Genomic DNA, 21403 nt, shown 5'->3' with positions numbered 1-21403 from the left:
ATAAGTAGTAGTATAAGCATGTAATATTATTCCCTTAGTTTAATGACTTAAAATGTTACACAGCATTTCACAATTTATATGGACCATATGTCGCATTATGTTATGTAAGCATATACATGAATTAATAAACAAATAAAGTAATAAAGTGCTAGATTAAAAAAAAATAATTTATTCATTAATTTTTTACTAACTTTTGATCATATCACCTGCTGTTATTGATTAACGATCCAGTATATAGGTCACCTTCAGGGAACATTCCCATTTAATTTTCACTTAAATTCTCTAATTAAAATAATAAGTAAATAAAAGCTAATAATAAATAAAAATAAAACATTTCCGTTATTTTATGTTGAAAGGACGAACGTGTGTCTGCTAACGTCTCCTTGACAACGGCAGTAGCTCGCTAGTTAACGTTAATGACGCTAGCGGTTAAAATGGGCGACCAGATCTCATTTAATAATCTCGACAGCCTCCTCTTTCAGCTTGGTGAGTTCAGTTATTGTTTTATTAAAGGTTGTTTGTTGTTGTTTAGCTATATTTGGATGTTTTTTTTGTCTGTGTTGGCTTACTATGTAAAGTTTTAGCTAATGTTAGCGTTGACGGATGTTAAGTGAAGTTAGTTTTGGTGTTAGTTAACTTAAAATAATTCAGGTTATAATTACTTTACTTATTACTTTCATACTACTACTACTACTAGTAATACTAATAATAGTAATAATTAAAATATAGATAACAATTATTTTCAAATAAAATAAATGCCCTTTGTATTTTATAGCTCTCCAAACTCGAGAGCTTTCCCAAAGGAAGAATGAGATCAACCAGCAAATTAAAGGTAAGTCTAACAATTTATACTAATAATCTAACCTTAATAGTTATTTAAAATTGGAAAGGCTAAGAATAAAATAGTGTGCCATAGATTTTATGTCATGAAATGGTGTCCATCAAGTGTTTTTGTCAACAGTTGTGAGAGTTGACATTGCTGAGAGGAGGTCTTACATTGAAACAATCCACAGAAACACCAAGAAACTTGAGGAAGAAATTAGGATGAAGCAGAACACTGTGATACATAATAAAGCAAATGCTAAAAGGTATGATGACTAGGTAATACATGGGCCAAACCACGATGGATCAATGTGATACATAATCAGATTTTACATGTAACAGCAGTGCAGTGTAGTATGGATATTCATATTACCGTCTATGTAACTTTAGGATGAAGGCGACTAACAGCCTGCTTCTTCAGTATGAGCAGACACTGAAAGAGGAACTGGAGAGCAGAAAAGCCAGCTACAACCATGACATGTGGGTTCAGTTAGCTGTTGCGTTTAATACATTTTTGTGGGCAATCATAAACAAAGTTTAATTGTTCTTCATCTGTTACAAGGGAAGTCTACGAAGAGAGAATTGCAAGCTACCGCAAGATATTCAGTTCTCATAAAGAGTATTATTGTCAAAATCCTCTCGCTCAAAAGCTTCTCGCGCTGCAGGCTGAAAAAGAGGAGATTGAGTCTAGGATCAAGGCTTGTGATGATCAAATAACAGTGAAACAGAAGGAGGTGGACCATCTCACTGGTAATACACTTTTTATAAACTAACTTGTTCAGGTAAATCTGAATTATTTACAGCTCTATATACAGTTAATTAAATTTCTGTCTCACCAGGTCCAGCAGTCAATTCTTCCTCCACTGAGAAACTACCAGACAGGTATCTTTCACTGAATCTTATAGATAACATAGAATAATAACTTCCAGCACAGTTTTTCTCTGATTGAGTCAACTTGTCTTCCTAGTTTTTTTGACCAGCAGCTTCTAACAGAACCAGAGAAACAATTAGATCCTCAGACAGAGGAGGAAATGGATTCCTCCATTGACATCTCCTCTCTTCATCTCAACCAGACAAAGGTAGTAGGATACACTCATCAGTGCTACTGGCATTGTAAAGCTAACAAAATTCTAGCAATAATGAGATGTAGAAGCTGTTCGGTCCTAACCACTAACCACCACAGATCTTGCAGAATGGTCATAATACTTCTGTCGAGGCAAATACTGAAGAGATTTGTGAGGAAAACAATGTCCAGGATACTAAAGGCTGCAGCCCTTTCGCAGAAGAAGCAAGCAATGGGCTGTGGTCATGTCAACCGTTGGATGGTAAGAAAAAGAAAGTCTGATATGTGTTTCAGTGAATGTGAACACTTTACACACCACGTGGCACGGTTTTTCATGTTTGGATGTTTCTGTTACATCAAATCCTTCAAATTTCTTCAGAACAAACACAGCCAGATGTGATGCACACTGAGGAGCAGGACCAGGAAACTGGACCAGAGGACCAGGTCTTATGTTTGTCTACTATACCTAGACTGACCCTAAAATGGACACTTCTCAATTCCAGTTTACCAAAAGCCTTACACCTGCTGGTATATTGTGTAGTGTACTTTATCTTTCAGGTACTGGTTGTGAGATCTCCACCACTGAGACTAATGTATTCACCCCAAAACAGTGGAGATGAAAGGCATTTTAAATATGGGACACTTTTACGCTACAAGGAGCATACTCCCAACTAGGTTCAAAACTAAACCTAGTTAAACCATGGGGTTTGAAATACCTGAACATTTACCAGACTTGGATGGTCCAATGAAAAATACAGTTTAGTTGGAGTCTGGGAAATGTAGGATAGAGTGTTTTTGGAGTTTGACCCATACTAGGGATTAAAAGTCAGGACGTTTTTGCCTCTTTTTTTAGAATTTGTCTATCACAAGTTTTCCAACTTTATGGAGCTGAAATATTAATTCACTGGAGTACTCTTTTATGGTTCTCACAGTATGAATGTATTACATCTGTAGAACTCAGCAGCATCTCTTTCTAGAATGAATATCAGGTTATTGATAATAATCCACAGATCTGAAGTTTTAACTGGACAGGCAATACAAATGCTTCACTGCAAGGTTGTTTGAATATTTGGAGAGTATTTACAGAAGAGATATTGCAGGGTTTTTCATATGAATCATATTAATAATGACACGGTGCCCTACATTAAATGCAGTGTCAGAGGCTTTCACTCTTGAAAATGCTCTCACACTCAAGGTGTTTTCTGTATAGGAACAGCAGTCTATTGTCTCAGACATTGAGGAGACAGTGGAGGAAAGAATAACTATAGAAGAGCAGCTACCAAGCAAAGAGGACAACGAGGAACTTGCTGCTTTTCCTCAGTCATCATCTCAAGAGATTAACCCTGAGTCCTCCCCAGAAACAGTGAAAGCTGTGCCTTCAACTGCAACATTCCCATTTAAGTAAGGCCTTGTCTGAGTTGTCCAACACTTGGAATCACTGTCACTGACAGCTTCTGAGAACTATGTTTTGGGCTTTATGTTTTGATGTTACCGTTTCAGCCTTAGCCCTGGCAGCTCCCCACATCAAGGGACCTCTGATACCAAATCTCCAGCTTTCCTGTTCTCCCTGAACGCCGATCCTAGCACCCCAGGCTTCCCTGGATTTGGATTTGACGTGGGCTCGTCACAGGACGAGGCAAGGAGTGACCAAAAGAAATAAGTGATTTAACATCAATCATGGTTTCTTAGTCAAGGAATTACCTCCAATTCTTTTTTTACAGGACTCATCTTTTGCTTTCAGTGGCTCTTTTTTTAGCGAGAAGGTACTATATTTTTTACTACACCTATATTTTATATAGTTTAACTAGTATAAAAATACCAAACTATATTCATCTCTTTTCAGAAAAACACGGAATCAAAGTCTTCAACCTGTAAGTATCACATCAGATCTCTTTATATTTGTGTGTCACCGGCTTTGAACTACAGGCTTGTTTATGATTTTGCAGCCGAGTTCCTGTTTGGCCAACCAGAGCAAAGTGAAGACTTTGAGTTTGCCTTCAATGCCAAGAGCCCTCCGAAAACTGACAAAGATAACACCAGGGATGATTTTCCATTTTCATTCAACTTTTGAGGTATAAGAAAAACATCTGAAATGCTGAATAATTGTTTGTAAGACCAGTTTGTGACCCATTTTCATCTGTAATTTTCTCATAAAGTGGGTTCATGATAAATATCTTAGGAAAGGGGTCATAGTTCAACACCATTATAAAACTTCAGCAGTTAAAAAGCTAATGTTTGTCATGTAAGACTTTTCTAATACATTTGTCAGTTTATGTTGTTAAATGGTTGGTATTTATTTATCTTATTTCAATAGCTATTCACACTACAGTTAACATATGTATAACATTTTATTGGAGATATAACATTAGTATGAAAATAATAACACAACATACGTTCATATTTCTCTGTTGTAAGAACAGTAGCTGCAAACTTTATTACACAGTGTTACAAACTGCACTAATGTTTTGTGATTCCTTGAGTTTGCATTAATTAATGACAGATGCAGTGTTTCAGTCATACACAGTGTTTAAATAAAAGAAAACTACCATCTCACTGGTCCCATGAGTCACATTCTGACATTAAGCGAGTTAAATATGAACCAGAAGTCAAATCAACCACTGGAGCATTCAAAGTTAAATTTTTGTGCAAATTATAGAGGAGCTCCAAATTGTAGTAGCTCTTATTTTTAGCTAATGAAGCATGTTAAAACATGGATATACACACCTCTTTTACTTAATGCTCCTGATCAGATTATTTCTGGCTCAGTATTTGTCTTAGAGCATTTCACCTGTGTAATTTTGGAAGGAAACTAATCACACGGCATAAAATCTGTTTTATATAACATATTCAGTAGTACATTCAAATTCTGATTGTCTTTTTATGACTGATTTGACTATACAAAAGCTGGCACAAGGAATAGGAAAACTTGATCTGTACTGAATGCCTCGTTCAATAAATGAATACTTGAAGTACATTTTTACATTCTTAACATACTATAGCAACTATGACGCTTACAACAGACTGAGATCAATGCTGGCTTTAAAAAGACTTCAGTCGTGTAAACACACATAGCAACAGATTGAAAATCATTCTTAGAGTATAGTCTGTAGAAACAAAGGAGGGGCAGATAAGGGTTAAAAAGTGCAGAGAATATACTGCAGTTTCAGAGAGCCTAGAACCCAGAGTCGATGCTGATGGAGCGTCGAGTCACATGTTCAATCTCTCCTGGGACGTATTCACAGAAGCTCGTTTGGTACTTGGCCAACATTTTTAACATCGGCCGAAGTTTAAACCACCACTGGACCTTGGGCATCCGGTGTCTGAAAAACAAAGACGTCATTCACGTGTTATTGAGACGTTAATGTTAATAATAATGAACACTTGTTATTTAACAAAAAAAATACATTTTCTTACTCAAAATCAGTCTCAGCCTTCAGGTCAGTGACTGGGCTGAAAGCGATGACCTTCCTGTTGAGGCCGAGCACACATGCTGTTTCTGGTGAGTTGGCAAACACGCGATCTGGTGGGGAAAAAATGTGTAATCGCAACATCGGTCTGGTTTGACTTTGGATTTCTAAGCAATTTATTTCCGTTCACTGTGGGTTTTCACAGTGAGTCTACCTTGTCGGAAGTTTTCAGTCAGTCGCTCTGAAATCCACTGGACAGCCCGCACGCCCAACTTGGTGCCAAAGTTTCTATCAAAGGGAGAAGGTGCCCCTCCCTGAAGCACAAACACACAAGCTTAGTATATAATGCAAGACTGTCTCTTCACAGTGTTTGAGTGTCACTGTAGATTCGATGGACCTTGTATGGTGGCTCTGTACCTGCTGAAGGTGTCCCAACACATTGACTCTGCAGTCAAAGACGCCCTTCCCCTCTGATGAATACAGTTTATGGATGAAATCTGTAGTGTAGTTTTCATGGCATTTTTCATTCCTGTTATGACAGAAAACAACCAACAAGGGAATATGTGTAGTATGTCCTTTGAATATTTTGCTGACATCAAATAGTTACGATTTTTAGTATTTTTTTTGTTCAGCAAAGTCCTACTGCTTAAATCATCCAACCCAAGTCCTAAAGCTCCATAATCTAGTCAAAATGCCCAGTTTGTCCAATTGTTTGATATATGACTGCAAACTAAAAACATTCCCATCATACTCAGCGGTGTCTAGTACAAAACTGTACTGTAATATTGAGCACGCTGATCTAAGCATTAGCCCAATACCCCTTGCCTAAGTAAGTACAGCTTCATAGAGTCGCTAGCTTGACTGTTGACTTTCGGTCTTGAAATTGAATTATATGCCTACTACAGATAGCATACTGCCATATAACAATAGTTAACATGATCTTAGAAAAAGCATAGCCGGAAAGTAGATGATTTCATTAGCCTCTGCAACTAGCATTGCATGAGAATCACTGTAAGGCTACATTAGCGTTACGTACCTCAATACAAGCCCCCGCTGGATGTCCTTCTTCATCTTCTCAGTTAGATGGTCCACATTGGTCTGTCAAAAGGCCAGATTATTAAAGAAACAGAAAGCTGTAAACATCATAGACAAGAAACAGCAGAGGTTTGTTTTTTGGTCGTACCTTGAGGTCGTGGATGTTGAAAGGGTCTTCAAAGATGTATGCTGCGTCAGCACCCACGGCTATTCCAGTGCAGGTTGCCAGATAGCCGCAGAATCCACCCATAGTCTCCACCACAAACACTCGTCTTTTGGTCCCAGTGGCAGACTGCTTGATCTTGTCGCAGCCCTGGAGAATAAAAAAATCGAAATGGCAGAGTGAAAGGGGACAGTGGTAATTGAAGATGGGTGGGTAAAGATCAAAAGTGCATCTGGAAGTGGAGAGAGTCAACTTTAACTTACTCCGAATTAACCCTCACCTGTACAGTACTTTAGACAGACAAATACACGGCTGGTGTGTTGTTGATGTGTTTTTTCCAGGTGAGGAGCTTAATATAAAAACTAAATCCCTGAATACTCGCTGTCACTCCTGTTCTAAATATGCAGAGTTCAAAGTCTATCTTAGGCTCGGTTCAGTCTGTATTCATGTTAATCCTGAAACATCAAAGTGACACTGTTAATTTTCCATCTGCTCAGCGTTACCTCCATGGCAGCATTGACAGCGGTGTCTGCTCCCAGGCTGAAGTCAGTTCCAGGGACGTTGTTGCTGATGGTAGCAGGGATTACACACATGGGGATGCAGAGCTCATCATAGCGACTCCGGGCTTCAAACAGCTGCAGCACACCTTCGTACCCCTTTGAAAGTCACCAAGAGGAAGACTGAAGACCTCTTTGATGTAACATTGACACTGTAAATTAATATACAAGCAGGTATCTGCTCTGCTCTGGATCTTTGAAGGGTTGTGTCTTGTTCTATACCTCAAACCCTCCAATGACAAGCAGAGCTGAGATGTTGAATTTGGCGATGGTTTCCACAATCTTCTCCATGTGCTTGTTTGGAAGAGTTCTGAGGACATGAAACAGAAATTAAAAGTCAATTAAAAAGGCACTCTGAGAAATTACTCATCCTCTGTACCATCTGTATTACACACGGGCCCTTGAATTTGAAATATGTGGGTGGGAAGGTCTATGAAAAGAAGAAATTGAGTTGAATTATGAGAACTGTAAGATGCAGTTTGGGTCGTGTTGATAAAATCCTGTAAAATCACAGTATAGATAATTAGGTATATAAAAAAATTGGGATATCGAAACAACATCATATGTGATATAATATAATCAATTTTATGAAAAATCAATTGAGAAAATATTATAATGGATGTTATAATTGGACAGAAATGTCTGTTTTCTCTAATCTAGCAAACTAAATAGCTGGCACATTATCACATTGACCCAGAAATGATAATTGCATATTGATTTTCTACATTTCCTTCGATGGCTAATACACTCTGGAATATGACCGGGATCCTTAACACAGTGTAAATGGTGTCTCATAGTACATGTTGTCATATTGTCTAATTGTAGTTACATTTATCTGTCTGTTGGAGTACTCTTATGATAACTTAAATATGTTCATATCATAGAAATCAAAGTGTCCTGTCGCTCACCGTTTTGTCCCCAGCAGTGAGCCCCCTTGGCCCGTCCACCCCGCCACACTGTGCCATTCCATCTCAAAAACCTGCAGACAGACAGGTGTCAGCTTTGAACAGTTTTCTCTCAGTCTCACATGGGTTGCTAAAATCTACCCCAGTGAGGTAAACATGTAGAGGTAGAAGCCCTCACCTCTCCTTTGGCAAGTCCTTGAAAGCCATCTTGGACAGCGTAGACTTTGTGTCCATGTGCGAGCGCTAACCTCACTGCAGACCTCGCTGCTGCGTTCATCCCTGCAGCCGGAGCGCCCACGTTCAGGATAGCCAAAGAGAAATTGCTCTGAGGGAGAACATGAGTCAGATATTTATAAGCTCATCTGAGTTTAACTTTTGTAACAGTTTTACCTGTGTTAAGGCTAAAATGGTGTGTGTGTGTGTGTGTGTGTGTGTGTGTGTGTGGTGTTGTGTGTGTGTATGTATGTGTGTTCACCTTAGACTGGGAAGGTTTCTGGATGGCAAGAAGCTTGTAGATGTTCCAGTTGTTCTCAAAACTCCTGCAGGAAAATCTTTACTTTTAGCTTCTTTTTTTATTATTTGCACAGAAAAAAACAAGATCATTAAATCATGTGCCTGATTAAAAATAATATGAATGGATGATACCTTTACAAGAGACCTACAAAACTTTGTTGACACACATTAAGGCAATTTTGCATTATAATATAATAGTATATCATAAATAATATACAAGAAAAAATGCTCTCACCCTCCACGCAGTTTAATAGCCTCATCAAACCTCTTCTCGTTCATGGCCGTCTGCACCAGCTTAGTCTGCCAATGATAGTACAGTCGAAAGATAATTATAGCAACCTCCCGCTGTTTGTGAGAATGTCAATTAAAATAAATTACATTCGAGGGGACTCACCATCTCCACACACTCCATCAGAGGCAGACGAACAGGGTGGTTACCTGACAGGCCGATAGCACAGGCTGGAGTGGTGGGAGAGGCCTCCATCAGGGCGATCACTGCCTCCACACCCAACTTACTGCTCTGAAAACACAAGGGAGGCCATACATGTGCATTTAAATATATACATGATGAATGTTGGAGAGAATCTCCTCCTACTCGAAAGGAAGTTTTTTTTTATCTAGAAAAAAGGGAAGAAGAAGATCCAGTGAACTGTTTAAATATTTACAAGCTCAAACTAACTACATGTTTACAAGCTATGGGAACGCCCTAATCCAGAGATCTGGAGAGAAAGAGTAAGAGAGAAGGTCAACCATTCCTCCCACCTCACACTTTGTTTTCAACTATTAAAATGATATATATTCCATGACATATAAGCGTAATAATTTAATTCATAGTGATACATTTCTCCCAAGACAATGTATCTATTTGTATTCTGTGTGCTGGTCCAATTAACTAGATTAAAATCTACTGGCACAATAAATGATGTCAAGAATTGATACCAGTAGTGTTGACCAGAATATATATATAAAAATATAATTATATATATAACACCAACCAGCCAATCAGAAACAAGTATTTCCCCTGGCCATGGTAAGCAATTGAAGTGGTGTAATAGACAATCTGTATGGCCTCAACATGTTGTTCATGTCTCATAGCTGCAATTTTTTCAACTCACCAGTATCCTGTCAAACGCCGAGGGAGTGCCTCCTCGCTGAACATGGCCGAGTACTGTCACTCTGGTATCGTAACCCAGCCTCTTTACCACCAGCTTCAAACATAAAGACATGACAGCATTTCAGTGTATTCTGGGTTTGTCATTTGGCAGACACACACAACAGAGAGAGACTATGAGAGAAAAGTCCTTTACAAACATCTGAGAGGAAATCTCTTTCAGGCTTGTCAACCAAGAAATCGATAAAACTGGCACAAATATCACAATGCATTCTCTGTTGATACAGAGCACAAAGGTCTATCCTTCATTTGAACCACACTGCTTATCCCTAGTCCTTACATTTTTTTACTTACATCTTTTACATAAGTTGAGGGGATGGGCTTTCCATGTATGTCGACGGCTCCTTCTGCAACGATTATAATGTTGAGTCTTGACCCCTTTATGCGGCTCTGGAGGTAAACAGATACATATTAGCCAGCAAGTCAGTACGCGCTGTCTTGCACTGTATTTTAGGAGAGACAATTCAGCCTCCTCTATTTCTGAAATACTTGTAGACCAAAGAGTATGTCTATATTTCTCTTACTTCAAAACCGATCTCCTGTGAATACATACAGTAGTTTTTGTGTCTTACCCCTTCTAGGCGGGCACACATACGGTCCTCCCAGCCCTCCTGAGGAGGAGCCTCTGGAATGAAGAGCCAGTCTGCCCCAGATGCCAATGCTGACACCAAGGCCAGATATCTGGAGTAATAGCACAGTAATTTGTTTTATTCAGTGGCAGTGGAATGAGGATAGCAAACTGGGCCAGAGTGTTACTCACCCGCAGTGTCGCCCCATGACTTCCAGAACAAAAGTGCGCTGGTGGCTGTAGGAAGACACAACATTTATAGTGAAACAAGCTAATAAACATTTGCAGCAACTGTGTGAGCACACAAATGGAGAATTTTTGGATTGCTGCAGCATGCTGAGATCCAAGGGAGCAAGTCTGGACAAGATCATAGAAATCACGCCAGACAGGCTTGAATGGGGGAGTGGGGTAATAAAAAAAATTGGCTTAGATGATTGCATTCCATTAACAATAAATCAAATCAATTTCAATTACAATTCATCATTAATCATTTTCTATAGCTCTGTCCAAGGTGACTACTTTAAATTCCATGTTTGGTCCAAACAGTCCGACCCCAGATATAATACTGTATCGGACAAATAACAGCAGAAAATCCACACTTTAAGAAGATGGAGTTTGAGAATGTTTTGCATTTTCTGATTACCAAATAGTTGCCAATTACTTTGACTAATCAATTAATCAACTGTATTGCTTCAGCGGCAGTCTTATACAAAGAATAGAATCAAATCAGTTTAGTTATATCTAGCTGTGAAGTTGCAGATTGCAACCAGCTGAGTACAGCTCAGCCTTCAGCGTGCAGGAAAAACTACAGTGACAGTGACACTGGCAAAAAAACGCGAAAGGTGTGTTTGGTTTGTCCATTCTGGGTTACTGTTGAAATCTGGCAGTTCAACATAGCAGCCTCCGTAAAAGAAGACCCACTCCCTCTGTAGATAAATTCCTATTTTCAGGTGAATATACACTAATGAAAATATACCTATGAATATTATATTCCATTTCTGCTAATAGATCCCCATAAATGTTACACACAGCACTTTTTAACTGAGGGAATTAAAATTCATTCCTCATAATAATTGCTTTGATGAAACACCAGCTGCTTCAGTGCTGCCACTGTTCAGTCTCACACAGCGTCTGACCTTTGTGCCGTCGTCATGATAGCATCAATTATCTCCATGATGCGGTGCAGTGCCGAGTCAGCTCCAATGGTCATGTCAGTGCCGCAGAAGTCGTTGTCGATGGAGCCAACAAGCCCCACGATGTTCAGGTGGTTGTGCTGCTTGGCCATAGTGTCTGTGATCCTTCCTGAAGTGGCACACGTGCACATACAGAGACACTGTTGTAGTTATGCTATTAGTTTACTATTAATACGCCAAAGCTAAAGGAAATAATATTCATATTAATACAGAACGAGCTAGAGAATGATTCATAAATCAGGAGGCTTGACATGAAACAAGGGTACATTTTTTTTTAAGGCTCAGTGACAGTTCGACAGTGGTTTCTTAAAAGCTTTTAACCTTTCTGTACGAGCTCCTCCAGCAGACTGCTCCACTCGGTGCGAAAGAGGTTGGCTCCGGTGAGGCTGCCGTCTCCGCCGCACACACACAGGTTGGTGATGCCTTTCTTTACCAGATTGAAGGCGGCGGCAAGTCTGCCCTCACGAGTTGTGAAGGCCTTGCATCTGGCGCTACCTATCACAGTTCCACCCTGCAGTCATATAACAAGTCATAAACCAGATCAAGAGAAACAGGACGTTGTAATCTGTCACAGAGAAACCATCACGTTGAATGACGTTTCTCTTTGCTCTGGCTCATTGTTTGATATGTCAAATATCTGAGATGGACGTTTCAGATTAGATTAAATGTGAAAAGGGAATTAAAACAGAACCAGATCACAAGTAGTCAAAACATGTGACTACTGAAATTGAATAAACATGAACCCTGAGACAGGAGCTGGCAAGTAGACATTGCTTTGTATCAATTAGCCAAGAGCAAAAAAAAAGTCAGGAACCAGCATCAAACAAAATCTGGACATCTTGGTACAGGATACTATAATATAGTTTAAACACAACAATAACAGATTTGCTTTAGAAAAAGGAGCACATGCCCTTCGACACATTTGTTGCATAAATTCAAGATTACTAATGCAAAAAGGTCAGTGGGATTGCTTGTAATTTTCTTTTGAACAGTGCAACTTGCTGCTTCTTCAACTGATAAGGTTTAAATCACATGCAGCAAGGCCCCTTACCGGGTTAAAACCTGCATTAGACAGGCAGGGAGAGAAGACATGAGAGGAGATGGACGAAATAATAAAAATCCCTATTAAAACCATAAAAAGAAAGAGAAATAGAGAGAGAGATTTAATACCAGAGAGAAAAGACAAAAATCCTCAATCATAATATAATTGTATAATTAAGGTACAATAAGCCTTTTCACAGAGGAGATTGTGACAGGTGTAAATAATAAAAGCTGTGATGGTTCTGCTATTGTGTTTATAACATAGCCTGTTACTGGGACACCTGAATAGAACAACAATGTTATTAGTAACACCTGTGCTTTTACTAGTGTGACAATGTCTGCTGTGAAAAAGGCCTCTTATAGCTACCTTTACCCCTGCTGACAACAATATATTAACCTACCTGTTGGATGATGTTGGTCACACTGTGCCAGTGGGCCAGTTTGATGTTGTCTCCCCCATCCACCAGGCCTTGGTATCCCTGAAAAGTGGTCATTTCCAAATTGTACGTCAATGACAAGAAGAATGTGCGTGTTTAGTGGGGTCATATTAATACAAAACAGCCTATTTACCTCATAAATAAGATAGACCTTGGCCCCCACATAGATGCCCATTCTGGTCACAGCTCGGACGGCAGCATTCATCCCTTGATCAAGAACAGTTGCACAAACATATTAGCATCACCTCTGCTTCTCAAGTCGTTACACACAAGTTGTTGCACCATAACTCTGCATGAGGAAATCAAACACACTATGGTGGATATATTACTTCATTATCTCTCGTTGGGCAAAGGTGCCACCTGCTCTGTGGAGGCAGTAATCACAGTCCTTTATAGGCGTTACATGACACTGCATGAGCTACCAATGGTGGAAGAAGCACTCAGTAACAGCATAGAAGTACTCCATTGTGAGTAAAAGCCATGCATTCAAGTAAAAGTATCAAAGTATCAAAATAAAGTACCGAAAAATATGCATAATGACCCATTTCAGAATAATGTATTGTACTTAATTATTGGATTATGATTACGGACACATTAATGTGCCCTTCACTTTACTGCAGCTGGTAAAGGTGGAGCTACTTTCAATTACATATAAAAATGCATAGGAAATGCACTGTGCATGTAATTTCATGTTACATGTTGAATGTAATGTATATGCTGTTTGTATTATTGTTCCACCTGCCCACATTAGATATATCTCCAGTACTGAAATGTATGTTTGTTATACGCAGTCCCCTGTCAACTACCTTAAATTATACTTAAATGCAGTACTTGAGTGAGTGTATTTAGTTACTTCATACATACCTTATACATCCATAAAGTTTTGGGTGTATAAGAGAAATTACTGTATGCAGCCTATTCACGACCTTTGACCCCTGCTGACTATAAATTAGTTCACTCAACTCTTCATAAACAAACTACCATTACTTCCTTCTTAAGCCAACACTTCTTACACTATATATCTTAATATTAACGTGCATTTAAAGCCCCTCACTGCACTTTACTGACAGTCTGGCTGACTTTAAAGTCACCTTGTGCATCTCCACCGCTGGTCAGCACCGCTATGGCCCGCCCGGCTCCCGTCATCTTCAGCTTCTCCAAGTCCATCGAAGACATTTTGACCCGCTCGGTTTACAAACTGGGCCGAAAAACGTGAAGAAATGTCGGTTAACGAGCAGAAAGTGGTTGAACTGTTGGCTAACTCCGTGTTCACACCCCTCCTCTCCAGATGTCGCTTCCTCGTTCACACAGCAGGTAAAGACCTCAGTGATACGTAACCGCTGTGACGCTCCTTCAGAGTTTGACTCCGCCCCCCTCTGGTCCAACGGATAGGCGCTCGCAGGGTGGAGTACAGCGAGCGTTGATTTTATCTACCCGCACCGTCCGGTTAGAAGTCCGCTCCAGCGTCAGCACGTCTTACAACGTTAACTCCGCCCGCTCGCCGAGCGCCGAGGGTTCATATAACAGCAGGAAAAGCTCAGCACGTATTTCAACAGGTTGAAATTACTTAACGTTAAGTTATAGAAACATTTACGTAACAACCAGAAGACCTATTTGGAAATGTAGAACAAAAGCTACATAAAGTAAGTTTCTAAATAAGGCATAACTTTAAAATAGTATACTTTTTTTTTTTACCTTATTATTATCATCATCATAGCCTAATTCAGTAATTTCCTACATTTTAAGTTCTAACGTTATATCAGTCAGTGCAAAGTCAACAACACTGACAACAGGTTTTAAAAACTATTAAGATTTTAATTTTTAATTTCATATCAGAGCTACTAGTAGCTGTCAGTCATCTCCTCCATATTGCTTTGGGGTATTTGTGTGTTTAAGCAATTTGAGGAGTTTACACAAACAATTACAGACATCATGTAGCTAACTTACATGGTGGGGTTTTTTTAATTTATATTTATTATTTTGAATCAATATCTTTAAATGTGACTGGTGTTAATTTGATCTCACACCAAATTCCTGAAAGTTTGGAGAAGCATTTGATACAAATCTTTATGTAGGGAGATACAATTTGCAGTAACTGTTAAAAAGATAAATATGATGTGAAAAATATATTTTTACAACCTCATTACTTCTAAAATCCTCCTGTGTTTCATATTATGTTGGTATGTTAAATAAAACCATTGGACAACAGGTACTGTAGGATCTACAAAACTTACATACTTCACTAAAACTCATTAAATCCATAAATTAATATAAATTATGGGCGTAGTTAATGAGATGAAAACCAACACTCGACTCTATTGTGTCACAGAAGAGACGGACAGCTGTGTTTTGGGTACAGTACATCAGCATTTATTCCATGCACAGTTGTTTGCTCAGATTTTATTCTCCCAGATACCCATTGCACTGTACACTGGATAATACAGGAAACTGACAGGATTGGTTGATCATAATGCCATTCAACAGGAAAGGGAGATGGAAATGAGAGTAACAAAGAAACAGATGTTTGATACGTGGGATGAGGCAACATGATGTCCACAGTTTTAGACAATTTCACAGAAATTCAAATGTAAGTAACTGGTGTGTTTTATGATTAAAAATGAGAGGAAGGGATTTCTGCAGAAGTACAGAAATTGGCATGACACGTGCCTCCAGACATAACGTCTCATTTTACCCTGCTTTGACAGTCTACTGACTGGCTTTTGGTTTGTACTACAAGTGATTCCCTATAGCCTATGTCGAGATAAAAAAGCTTTTTAGGAAACACCTGTTTGCTAATTACTGATGAAAAGTCTGTTAAAATCAATGCTTCATCCACAATGCTGATCTAAATAACGAATGGTCCCCCTCTGCAGGGTCACAAAAGGTAACAAAAAAAAAGAAATCCAGATTAATGTGATATGACAATGCTTTTTTTGTTCTATCATACAAATACTGTCCTCTTCCCATACCAATTCATTGTGCTTCCTTTTAAATAATACTTTCCAGGAGAAATCATAGGTCATGACATTTTTTTCTAAAGCTGCCTGAAATTAAAAAGAACAACGCACCTTTACCAGTCATTCATAATAAATTAATTCAATAATCATGTAGGCCAGCTACAAAAAAAAAAGAATCAAAATTAAATTAAAACTTTACAACAATCATACTTCACAGGATATATGCCAGATAGACAATGTTATTAACAGCTTGATCGGATTACCCAGTCGTTACAATACACTAGGTTATTTCACACGTACGTAAACATGAGTGAAGAAAAGGTCGAGGAGAGGCAGCAGCTGCTTTCAGTACCAGGTGTAAGCCTTTTTCAAGCACAAAAAGATAATTGATCCATCAGTACAGTTTTAGATTCACCTTGTGCTACTCTGTTCTTATGACTCACACCCTCTCCTGCGGTGATCAATACTGATGTAATACAGATATATTCTGCTCATTTTCAACCAGCCGGCTGCTCATCAGTGACAGCAGCTCGCCCTGCTGTGCGATACGTTAAAAGAGAGAGGACAAAAAACGGGGTTACATTACATTTACAGGTGTTTATATACAGGAGTAACTAACACTGAAATGAGGTTGTTTGAAAAACCAAGAGCAGCTAAATTTGCTCTGTGGCCTTTTGTGGTCTCTGGCTTATATTCCTAACTTAGAAACTCAGCCGTCTGTGTACACTTCAGCTGACGTCTTGACATCATTATCTTTAAATTTCAATCCTGGCTGGCTAATTTTCAACCGTTAAGTCATTAAAAGGTGGACGACACACACTCTACAGGTGGCAGGGGGGGAAATAAAGCTCTCACAGATGCAGTATCCATTTTCAAAAGACAACAAGACACACAAAAAAAATAAGTAATATTGCTGGGATTCTTGGATTTGGATGGTCATAGGAGACATAAATTACCATGTGTTGAAAAGAAGGAATCGAACCAGGACATTTACATAACACAAGGAGAAGTAAGTCATTGTAACTGTCGCCATCTAGTGGCTGTTGATATATTGCTCCTGCTGTCAATCGGCAACATAAAAACCTGAGCATCAATCTCTGGAAAGGCAAGTTCACAAAAAATGGGACAATTTAAAAATATAGCATCTATAATAAGCTGTTTGGACACTTGCTGCTCTCCTCTAGCCACCAGTCACAATATTGTGTCTAGCCAGCTAGACGCCCCGGATCCTGAGCAAGCAACTCCCATTTCTCACCTGAGGGTCGACCTACAGTACATTATTGCTGTTTTATTCACTACAGCACAGAAGAACAATGAGCATTCTTGGACATTGCTTATTAGACAGTATAAATTACCCTGCTAGAAAATGGTACATTGGAGACGCTGCACCTAGTGATTTCAAGAAATGGGATACTGCACCTGGATTGCAACTAAAAAAACGCTCTACATGTCTACATAACTTTAATGTCCGTTACAGCAATAATGGGTTGAACATCAAGGCTATCTGCAAGACCTTCTTTAATGTTCCTGCGTGGTCTGTAATATGTGCCGCTCAAAGAAGACTCCTACATACAATAATTGGTCCAGTCCAGTTTCTTACAGTCCTCGAACAATCCTGAGATGAGACTTGAAACTGTAATGTCTAATGGAGAGGAAAAAGGGCTTTTTTGTGTTCACACACACACACACACACACACACACACACACACACACACACACACACACACACACACACACAAACACACACACAAACACTCTGATAACTCCCTCAACAACTCTGGTCATGACATCTGATTGATGATGACAATGACATTGGCGTGTCTTGGAGGAAAGGATGAGCTGGGACACAGAGGAAGAGTCTCATTTTTTTGTTTTTGTTTTAATTCTTTTCCTTAGCCATCAGCCGAGTCTTCATCTCTTTTGGTCTGCTGGCTTGTCCACTTCATGCAGTCTTCCGGCAGCTTTTTGCATTTTCTGCGAGCTGCACAGGCATGCTAGGACAGTTCAGCGTGGGATCCTGATGACTAGACACATGTGGTGGCTCTAGCGAGAGGGAGAGGGTGAGGGCGGTCCGGTTGCGAGGCAGGTGGTTCATGCTGGTGTTCACACTGTTTTCATGAGCTCCCTGTTCCCCACTCACTATGATAGAGGGCAGGGTCGATGTGGAGGGAGGCGTGGGGCAACTGGGGCTCTGCACTGTAAACTCATGATAAAGCAGGTTGGGTTTACTTTTAGTAAGAGGGAGTCCTTGTATGGTTGGTTGGGGACTTCAGTCTAAAACGGTAAGATGCTGAAAAGCAACCGTAGCCAGATCAAAAGGCTTGTAGCGACGCTCCCAGTCTGCGTCAGTCACCTGAGAGACCGACAACAGCAGTGATGCAACTCCACGCTGCTAGTTGTCAACCTCGGTGTACATCAGCACTCGAACACATCCTCCTTCTCATCATCATCATCATCATTATCATCACCATCTGCATCTTCATCCAATCTCAGCCTCTCCCCAACACACAGTTAAGCCCATGCTCAGTATCAAAATGTCTGGGTTTTTTTTTCTTCCTCTGTTTGGATCAGAGAACATAAAGAAGTCCTGAATTTTTCCTTCAAAACTCAGACAAAAATAAATTATGAATGTTACACTATCGACTGTACATTATCATTCAAAAGGGAATCCCTGCCATGGGTTGCCCGGATGCTGTGCTAGAGATGAGGGAAGATTGGGTTTTGTGAAAGGGAAGGGTAAGGGTGGAGGGGGGTTCTGGGAGAGACTGCATGGGGCTTTGCTATAGGGAGCTTTGTTTACAATGTCGTCCTCTTATTGCTGTATTTTCTGCAGGGCAGAGTGGGACACGATGGCCTCCAGGCAAAAACAGAACCAAGCCCTGGGGGAGGTTTCACCATGAGGAAGGAGCCCCGACTTTGTTGTTTCTAATGGTGGCATCGGAGCACTCTGCTTCTGATGTATCGCAGTCTGAGTCGCCAAACTGTAGCGGATTCTAGGAGAAAAATGAGACAGAAACATCAGCACATATCCAGGATAAGGGCAACATCTTTACTATATTGATTTTATAATCTGAGCGTGGACTTTTGGGGTGGAAAATAAAGCCTAACATATTTAGCAAATTTGATTTGTTGATGCTTTGTTTTACTGAAGTGGTGGAAAGACTGAACAAAACTTGGTGGGGGCACACACATCCGCAGTACTGACCTCGTAGCTGTGTTCGTCAGAGCACAGTTTTCCCAGAGAGATCTGGGTCTTCACCCTGCGGACGGCGCACTCCTTGTCAGAGAGGCCGTCCGACTGGGTGGAGATGTCGATGGGGATGTCTGGTGTGTGCGACAGCAGCTCATCCAGGTGCTCCTCCTGGCTGGCGCTCAGCCTCTCCAGGGGCCCGCTGTGGGAGTGGTCGCTGGTGTTTCCCTCTTCTCCATCAGACACTGACAGGTTCTCTGAGCTGAAGGTGGAGTAGGACTGGAAGCTGCTCATACAGCGGTGAGGTCTGTGAGGGAGCAGAGGAATACAAAATTACATCCAGTAGTTACCTTTGGGACTGGTTCACTGTATTTGGGAGACGTCAATATTTCAAATTATAATGATTATTTTGGTTGGTTTGGTGAATGGTTTGTTAATTTCTTGTATTGCACCACATGATGTAACAGTGTTACAACACAGTGAAGTGAAGATCAAGGTGGCAAACTGTATTTTTACCTCTGTCTCCTTGGAAACTCCACTTCACTATCAACCTCCCCCTCTTCCTCTTCAGATGACTCATCGCCACCCTGTAAACGAAGCAGTTACAGCTGTTAATCCATCATCTTTCATAGTTTCTTTGACACAAACACCTACTACAGACTCACTGGTTTAAGGCTACAAGCTGTGCTCACCTTCCTGAGAGGTCTGAGAGTGCGGGGCAGTGCAGTGGGCAGGGCGTGAGTGTGTTGGCATGCCTCTTGTTCCTGTGGCTCGGCCTTTTTTATGGCCTCTCCGTCTGAGGCTTGATCTTTGCTGGGAGCCCCTAAAGAAGAGGGGGTACCTTCTTGGGTGTTGAGCAGTGAGTAGTGGGACAACTCTGGGTGGTTTGATGGAGGAGGGGTCTCCTGACAGTGTAGGCAGCCAGGGAAGGGGTGAGCCTGGCAGCAGGGACATAAAGAACCAGCACCAGCACCGGGGACAGGATTGGAGCTGATGGATGAAGTCCGCTGCCGCGTGTCTGCATCCACGGCGGTGGATATGAGGTCAGGGTTGGAGCCGGAAACGCGGCGCTGCAGGTGGTCTGTCTGAGGGCTACGGAGGGCAGCGGCGGGGCCGAAGTAGCGCAGGTTATTGGCACAATTAACAACGGCCTCTTCGCGGCCCTTCAAGGGGAGGAAGGGCCCCACGGTTGGTGGGTGGTGGTGGTGATGGTGGAAATGCTGCTCCTGAAGACACTGGGTATCTTCTAGTGCCCCAGCGATAGGCTTCAGCAGCCCGGGGAACTCGTTGTGGCTTCCTTTACTGTTAGCGCGGCGGTGACGAGGCTTGCTTCTGTAGCGGGCTTTACCAGGAGGTGTGGAGACCTTCGGGCTGGCTGATAGTGGCGAGGGGGAGGGGAGAGAGTCAACGCTGGGGATCCCATCAGAACGAAGCAAGTCTGGCCTGTGAGAAAAGCATTTAGCAGCGTTAACCTAATATATCTTAATTCATTTATTCTAACAATGTATGGCCAATGTCTGCTAATGAGACTGGCTTCAACAGTACAGTAAATAATCTGAGAATTGTCACTTTAACAGAGAAATTAATGTAAATCCCATCTAAATGAACTTAAATGCTAATAATAGTTTCTTTTACAACAAAGCTGTTCCATCAGCTAAGCTTCCTACCTTTTGGTAGGGGGCATCCCAGGTTTGTGGGAAATGCTTCCTTTCTTCTTGATGAGCTTCTCTACAGCGTTGGACCTGACGATTGGTCGGACCAGGTGGCGCTTGTAGGTCCCGGGATATTTCTTCTCCACTGCCTGCTCTCTCCTGCAGGGATTGCTGAATTAGTTTGAAGTTATATGACAGTGAAACATATTCACATTCAGTTCTATAGAGAGTTATACACACAAGACAGAATTCAAGTAAAATTTACAAATCTAGTTACATGTCTGTGAATTCAGGTCTTAAAGTGACAGTTTAAGGAACAAATGAACAAAAAGCTAGGTCTAAGAAGTTAGCTGATGATTACTGTAATAAATAGTATATTTACTTACTTCATTAGCTCCTTTTCTCGGACCTCCAGCTGTAGCATGATGGCACTGAGCTCCATGTAGAGGTTGTTGGCTCTCTCCAGTTTCCTCTCATAGTGCTCCCGGATGTCCAGAGCGTGCCTGGAAGAGCACAGGAAATGCAAACAAATGTTTACTTCCAACAACCACTTTCAAAACCACATCACTCACTCTAAAGGAACAAATCCATGCAAAAATAATTAAATTGCCATTAAAATACACGATTGTCTATCATACAATATCTTTCTGATACATTCTAAGGTAATAATTTATCTGTATGGTAATGGAGGTGCTACAGCAGTGATAAGCAACTTTAGTCAAATCTTGC

At 40.6% G+C, this 21403-nt stretch overlaps 3 protein-coding genes and 1 long non-coding RNA gene across 7 annotated transcripts in view; 2 read left to right on the top strand and 2 right to left on the bottom strand.

Moving 5' to 3' along the window:
• The first annotated feature begins 379 nt into the window (after window positions 1–379).
• Window positions 380–4438, top strand: LOC127365749 (protein SIX6OS1). Of its 3 annotated transcripts, none has more exons than XM_051404175.1 (14): window positions 394–486; window positions 776–832; window positions 962–1088; window positions 1213–1302; window positions 1385–1572; window positions 1662–1704; window positions 1790–1901; window positions 2015–2147; window positions 2265–2329; window positions 3096–3286; window positions 3386–3521; window positions 3607–3648; window positions 3729–3756; window positions 3832–4438. In XM_051404175.1, the coding sequence occupies exons 1-14, from the start codon at window positions 417–419 to the stop codon at window positions 3954–3956; spliced, it is 1407 nt and encodes a 468-aa protein (XP_051260135.1). In that variant the 5' UTR covers window positions 394–416; the 3' UTR covers window positions 3957–4438. The 3 variants fall into 3 exon arrangements, with proteins under 3 accessions (XP_051260136.1, XP_051260135.1, XP_051260134.1); XM_051404174.1 differs by having other exon boundaries at window positions 2006–2147; XM_051404176.1 differs by lacking the exons at window positions 962–1088; window positions 1213–1302 and having other exon boundaries at window positions 380–486; window positions 1488–1572; window positions 2006–2147.
• On the bottom strand, window positions 4280–14202 carry pfkla (phosphofructokinase, liver a). Of its 2 annotated transcripts, none has more exons than XM_051404165.1 (22): window positions 13967–14202; window positions 13009–13082; window positions 12840–12917; window positions 11719–11908; window positions 11341–11506; window positions 10397–10441; window positions 10161–10317; window positions 9931–10026; window positions 9581–9673; window positions 8860–8985; window positions 8701–8765; window positions 8428–8491; window positions 8131–8277; window positions 7956–8026; window positions 7270–7357; window positions 6994–7146; window positions 6476–6640; window positions 6329–6390; window positions 5710–5821; window positions 5507–5606; window positions 5300–5405; window positions 4280–5205 (listed from the first exon to the last, which is right to left on the bottom strand). In XM_051404165.1, the coding sequence occupies exons 1-22, from the start codon at window positions 14049–14051 to the stop codon at window positions 5058–5060; spliced, it is 2391 nt and encodes a 796-aa protein (XP_051260125.1). In that variant the 5' UTR covers window positions 14052–14202; the 3' UTR covers window positions 4280–5057. The 2 variants fall into 2 exon arrangements, with proteins under 2 accessions (XP_051260125.1, XP_051260126.1); XM_051404166.1 differs by having other exon boundaries at window positions 10209–10317.
• Window positions 14203–14380: 178 nt separating this feature from the next.
• On the top strand, window positions 14381–18952 carry LOC127365753 (uncharacterized). The gene is made up of 2 exons (XR_007885255.1): window positions 14381–14518; window positions 18666–18952. It is a non-coding gene; the product is annotated as an uncharacterized LOC127365753 (long non-coding RNA).
• Window positions 15223–21403, bottom strand: part of si:ch211-45c16.2 (mitogen-activated protein kinase kinase kinase 13) — a 32971-nt gene continuing 26790 nt past the window's right edge. The window contains exons 10-15 of the mRNA XM_051404164.1: window positions 21061–21177; window positions 20690–20845; window positions 19715–20465; window positions 19539–19609; window positions 19038–19329; window positions 15223–18825 (exon numbers count right to left, since the gene is read on the bottom strand). Coding sequence (XP_051260124.1) covers window positions 18724–18825; window positions 19038–19329; window positions 19539–19609; window positions 19715–20465; window positions 20690–20845; window positions 21061–21177 — 1489 coding nt within the window. The 3' untranslated portion in view covers window positions 15223–18723. The remainder of the gene's footprint in view (window positions 18826–19037; window positions 19330–19538; window positions 19610–19714; window positions 20466–20689; window positions 20846–21060; window positions 21178–21403) is intronic.

This window comes from Dicentrarchus labrax, unplaced genomic scaffold, assembly GCF_905237075.1.
Source record: "Dicentrarchus labrax unplaced genomic scaffold, dlabrax2021, whole genome shotgun sequence".
Taxonomy (NCBI): domain Eukaryota; kingdom Metazoa; phylum Chordata; class Actinopteri; family Moronidae; genus Dicentrarchus; species Dicentrarchus labrax.
This window is presented reverse-complemented; position numbering and strand designations above follow the sequence as displayed.

Bases quoted from the DNA above. Each gene is read 5' to 3' on its own strand.
- LOC127365749 (XM_051404174.1), top strand. From the start codon at position 417: ATGACGCTAGCGGTTAAAATGGGCGACCAGATCTCATTTAATAATCTC. The intron at 1,303-1,384 runs GTGGGTTCAGTT...ATCTGTTACAAG, and splicing joins GCCAGCTACAACCATGACAT to GGAAGTCTACGAAGAGAGAA. The intron at 2,148-2,264 runs GTAAGAAAAAGA...AAATTTCTTCAG, and splicing joins GTCATGTCAACCGTTGGATG to AACAAACACAGCCAGATGTG.
- pfkla (XM_051404165.1), bottom strand. From the start codon at position 14,051: ATGTCTTCGATGGACTTGGAGAAGCTGAAGATGACGGGAGCCGGGCGG. The intron at 11,909-12,839 runs GTAGGTTAATAT...ATATGACTGCAG, and splicing joins TGACCAACATCATCCAACAG to GGTGGAACTGTGATAGGTAG. The intron at 5,607-5,709 runs GTACAGAGCCAC...TTTGTGCTTCAG, and splicing joins TGTTGGGACACCTTCAGCAG to GGAGGGGCACCTTCTCCCTT.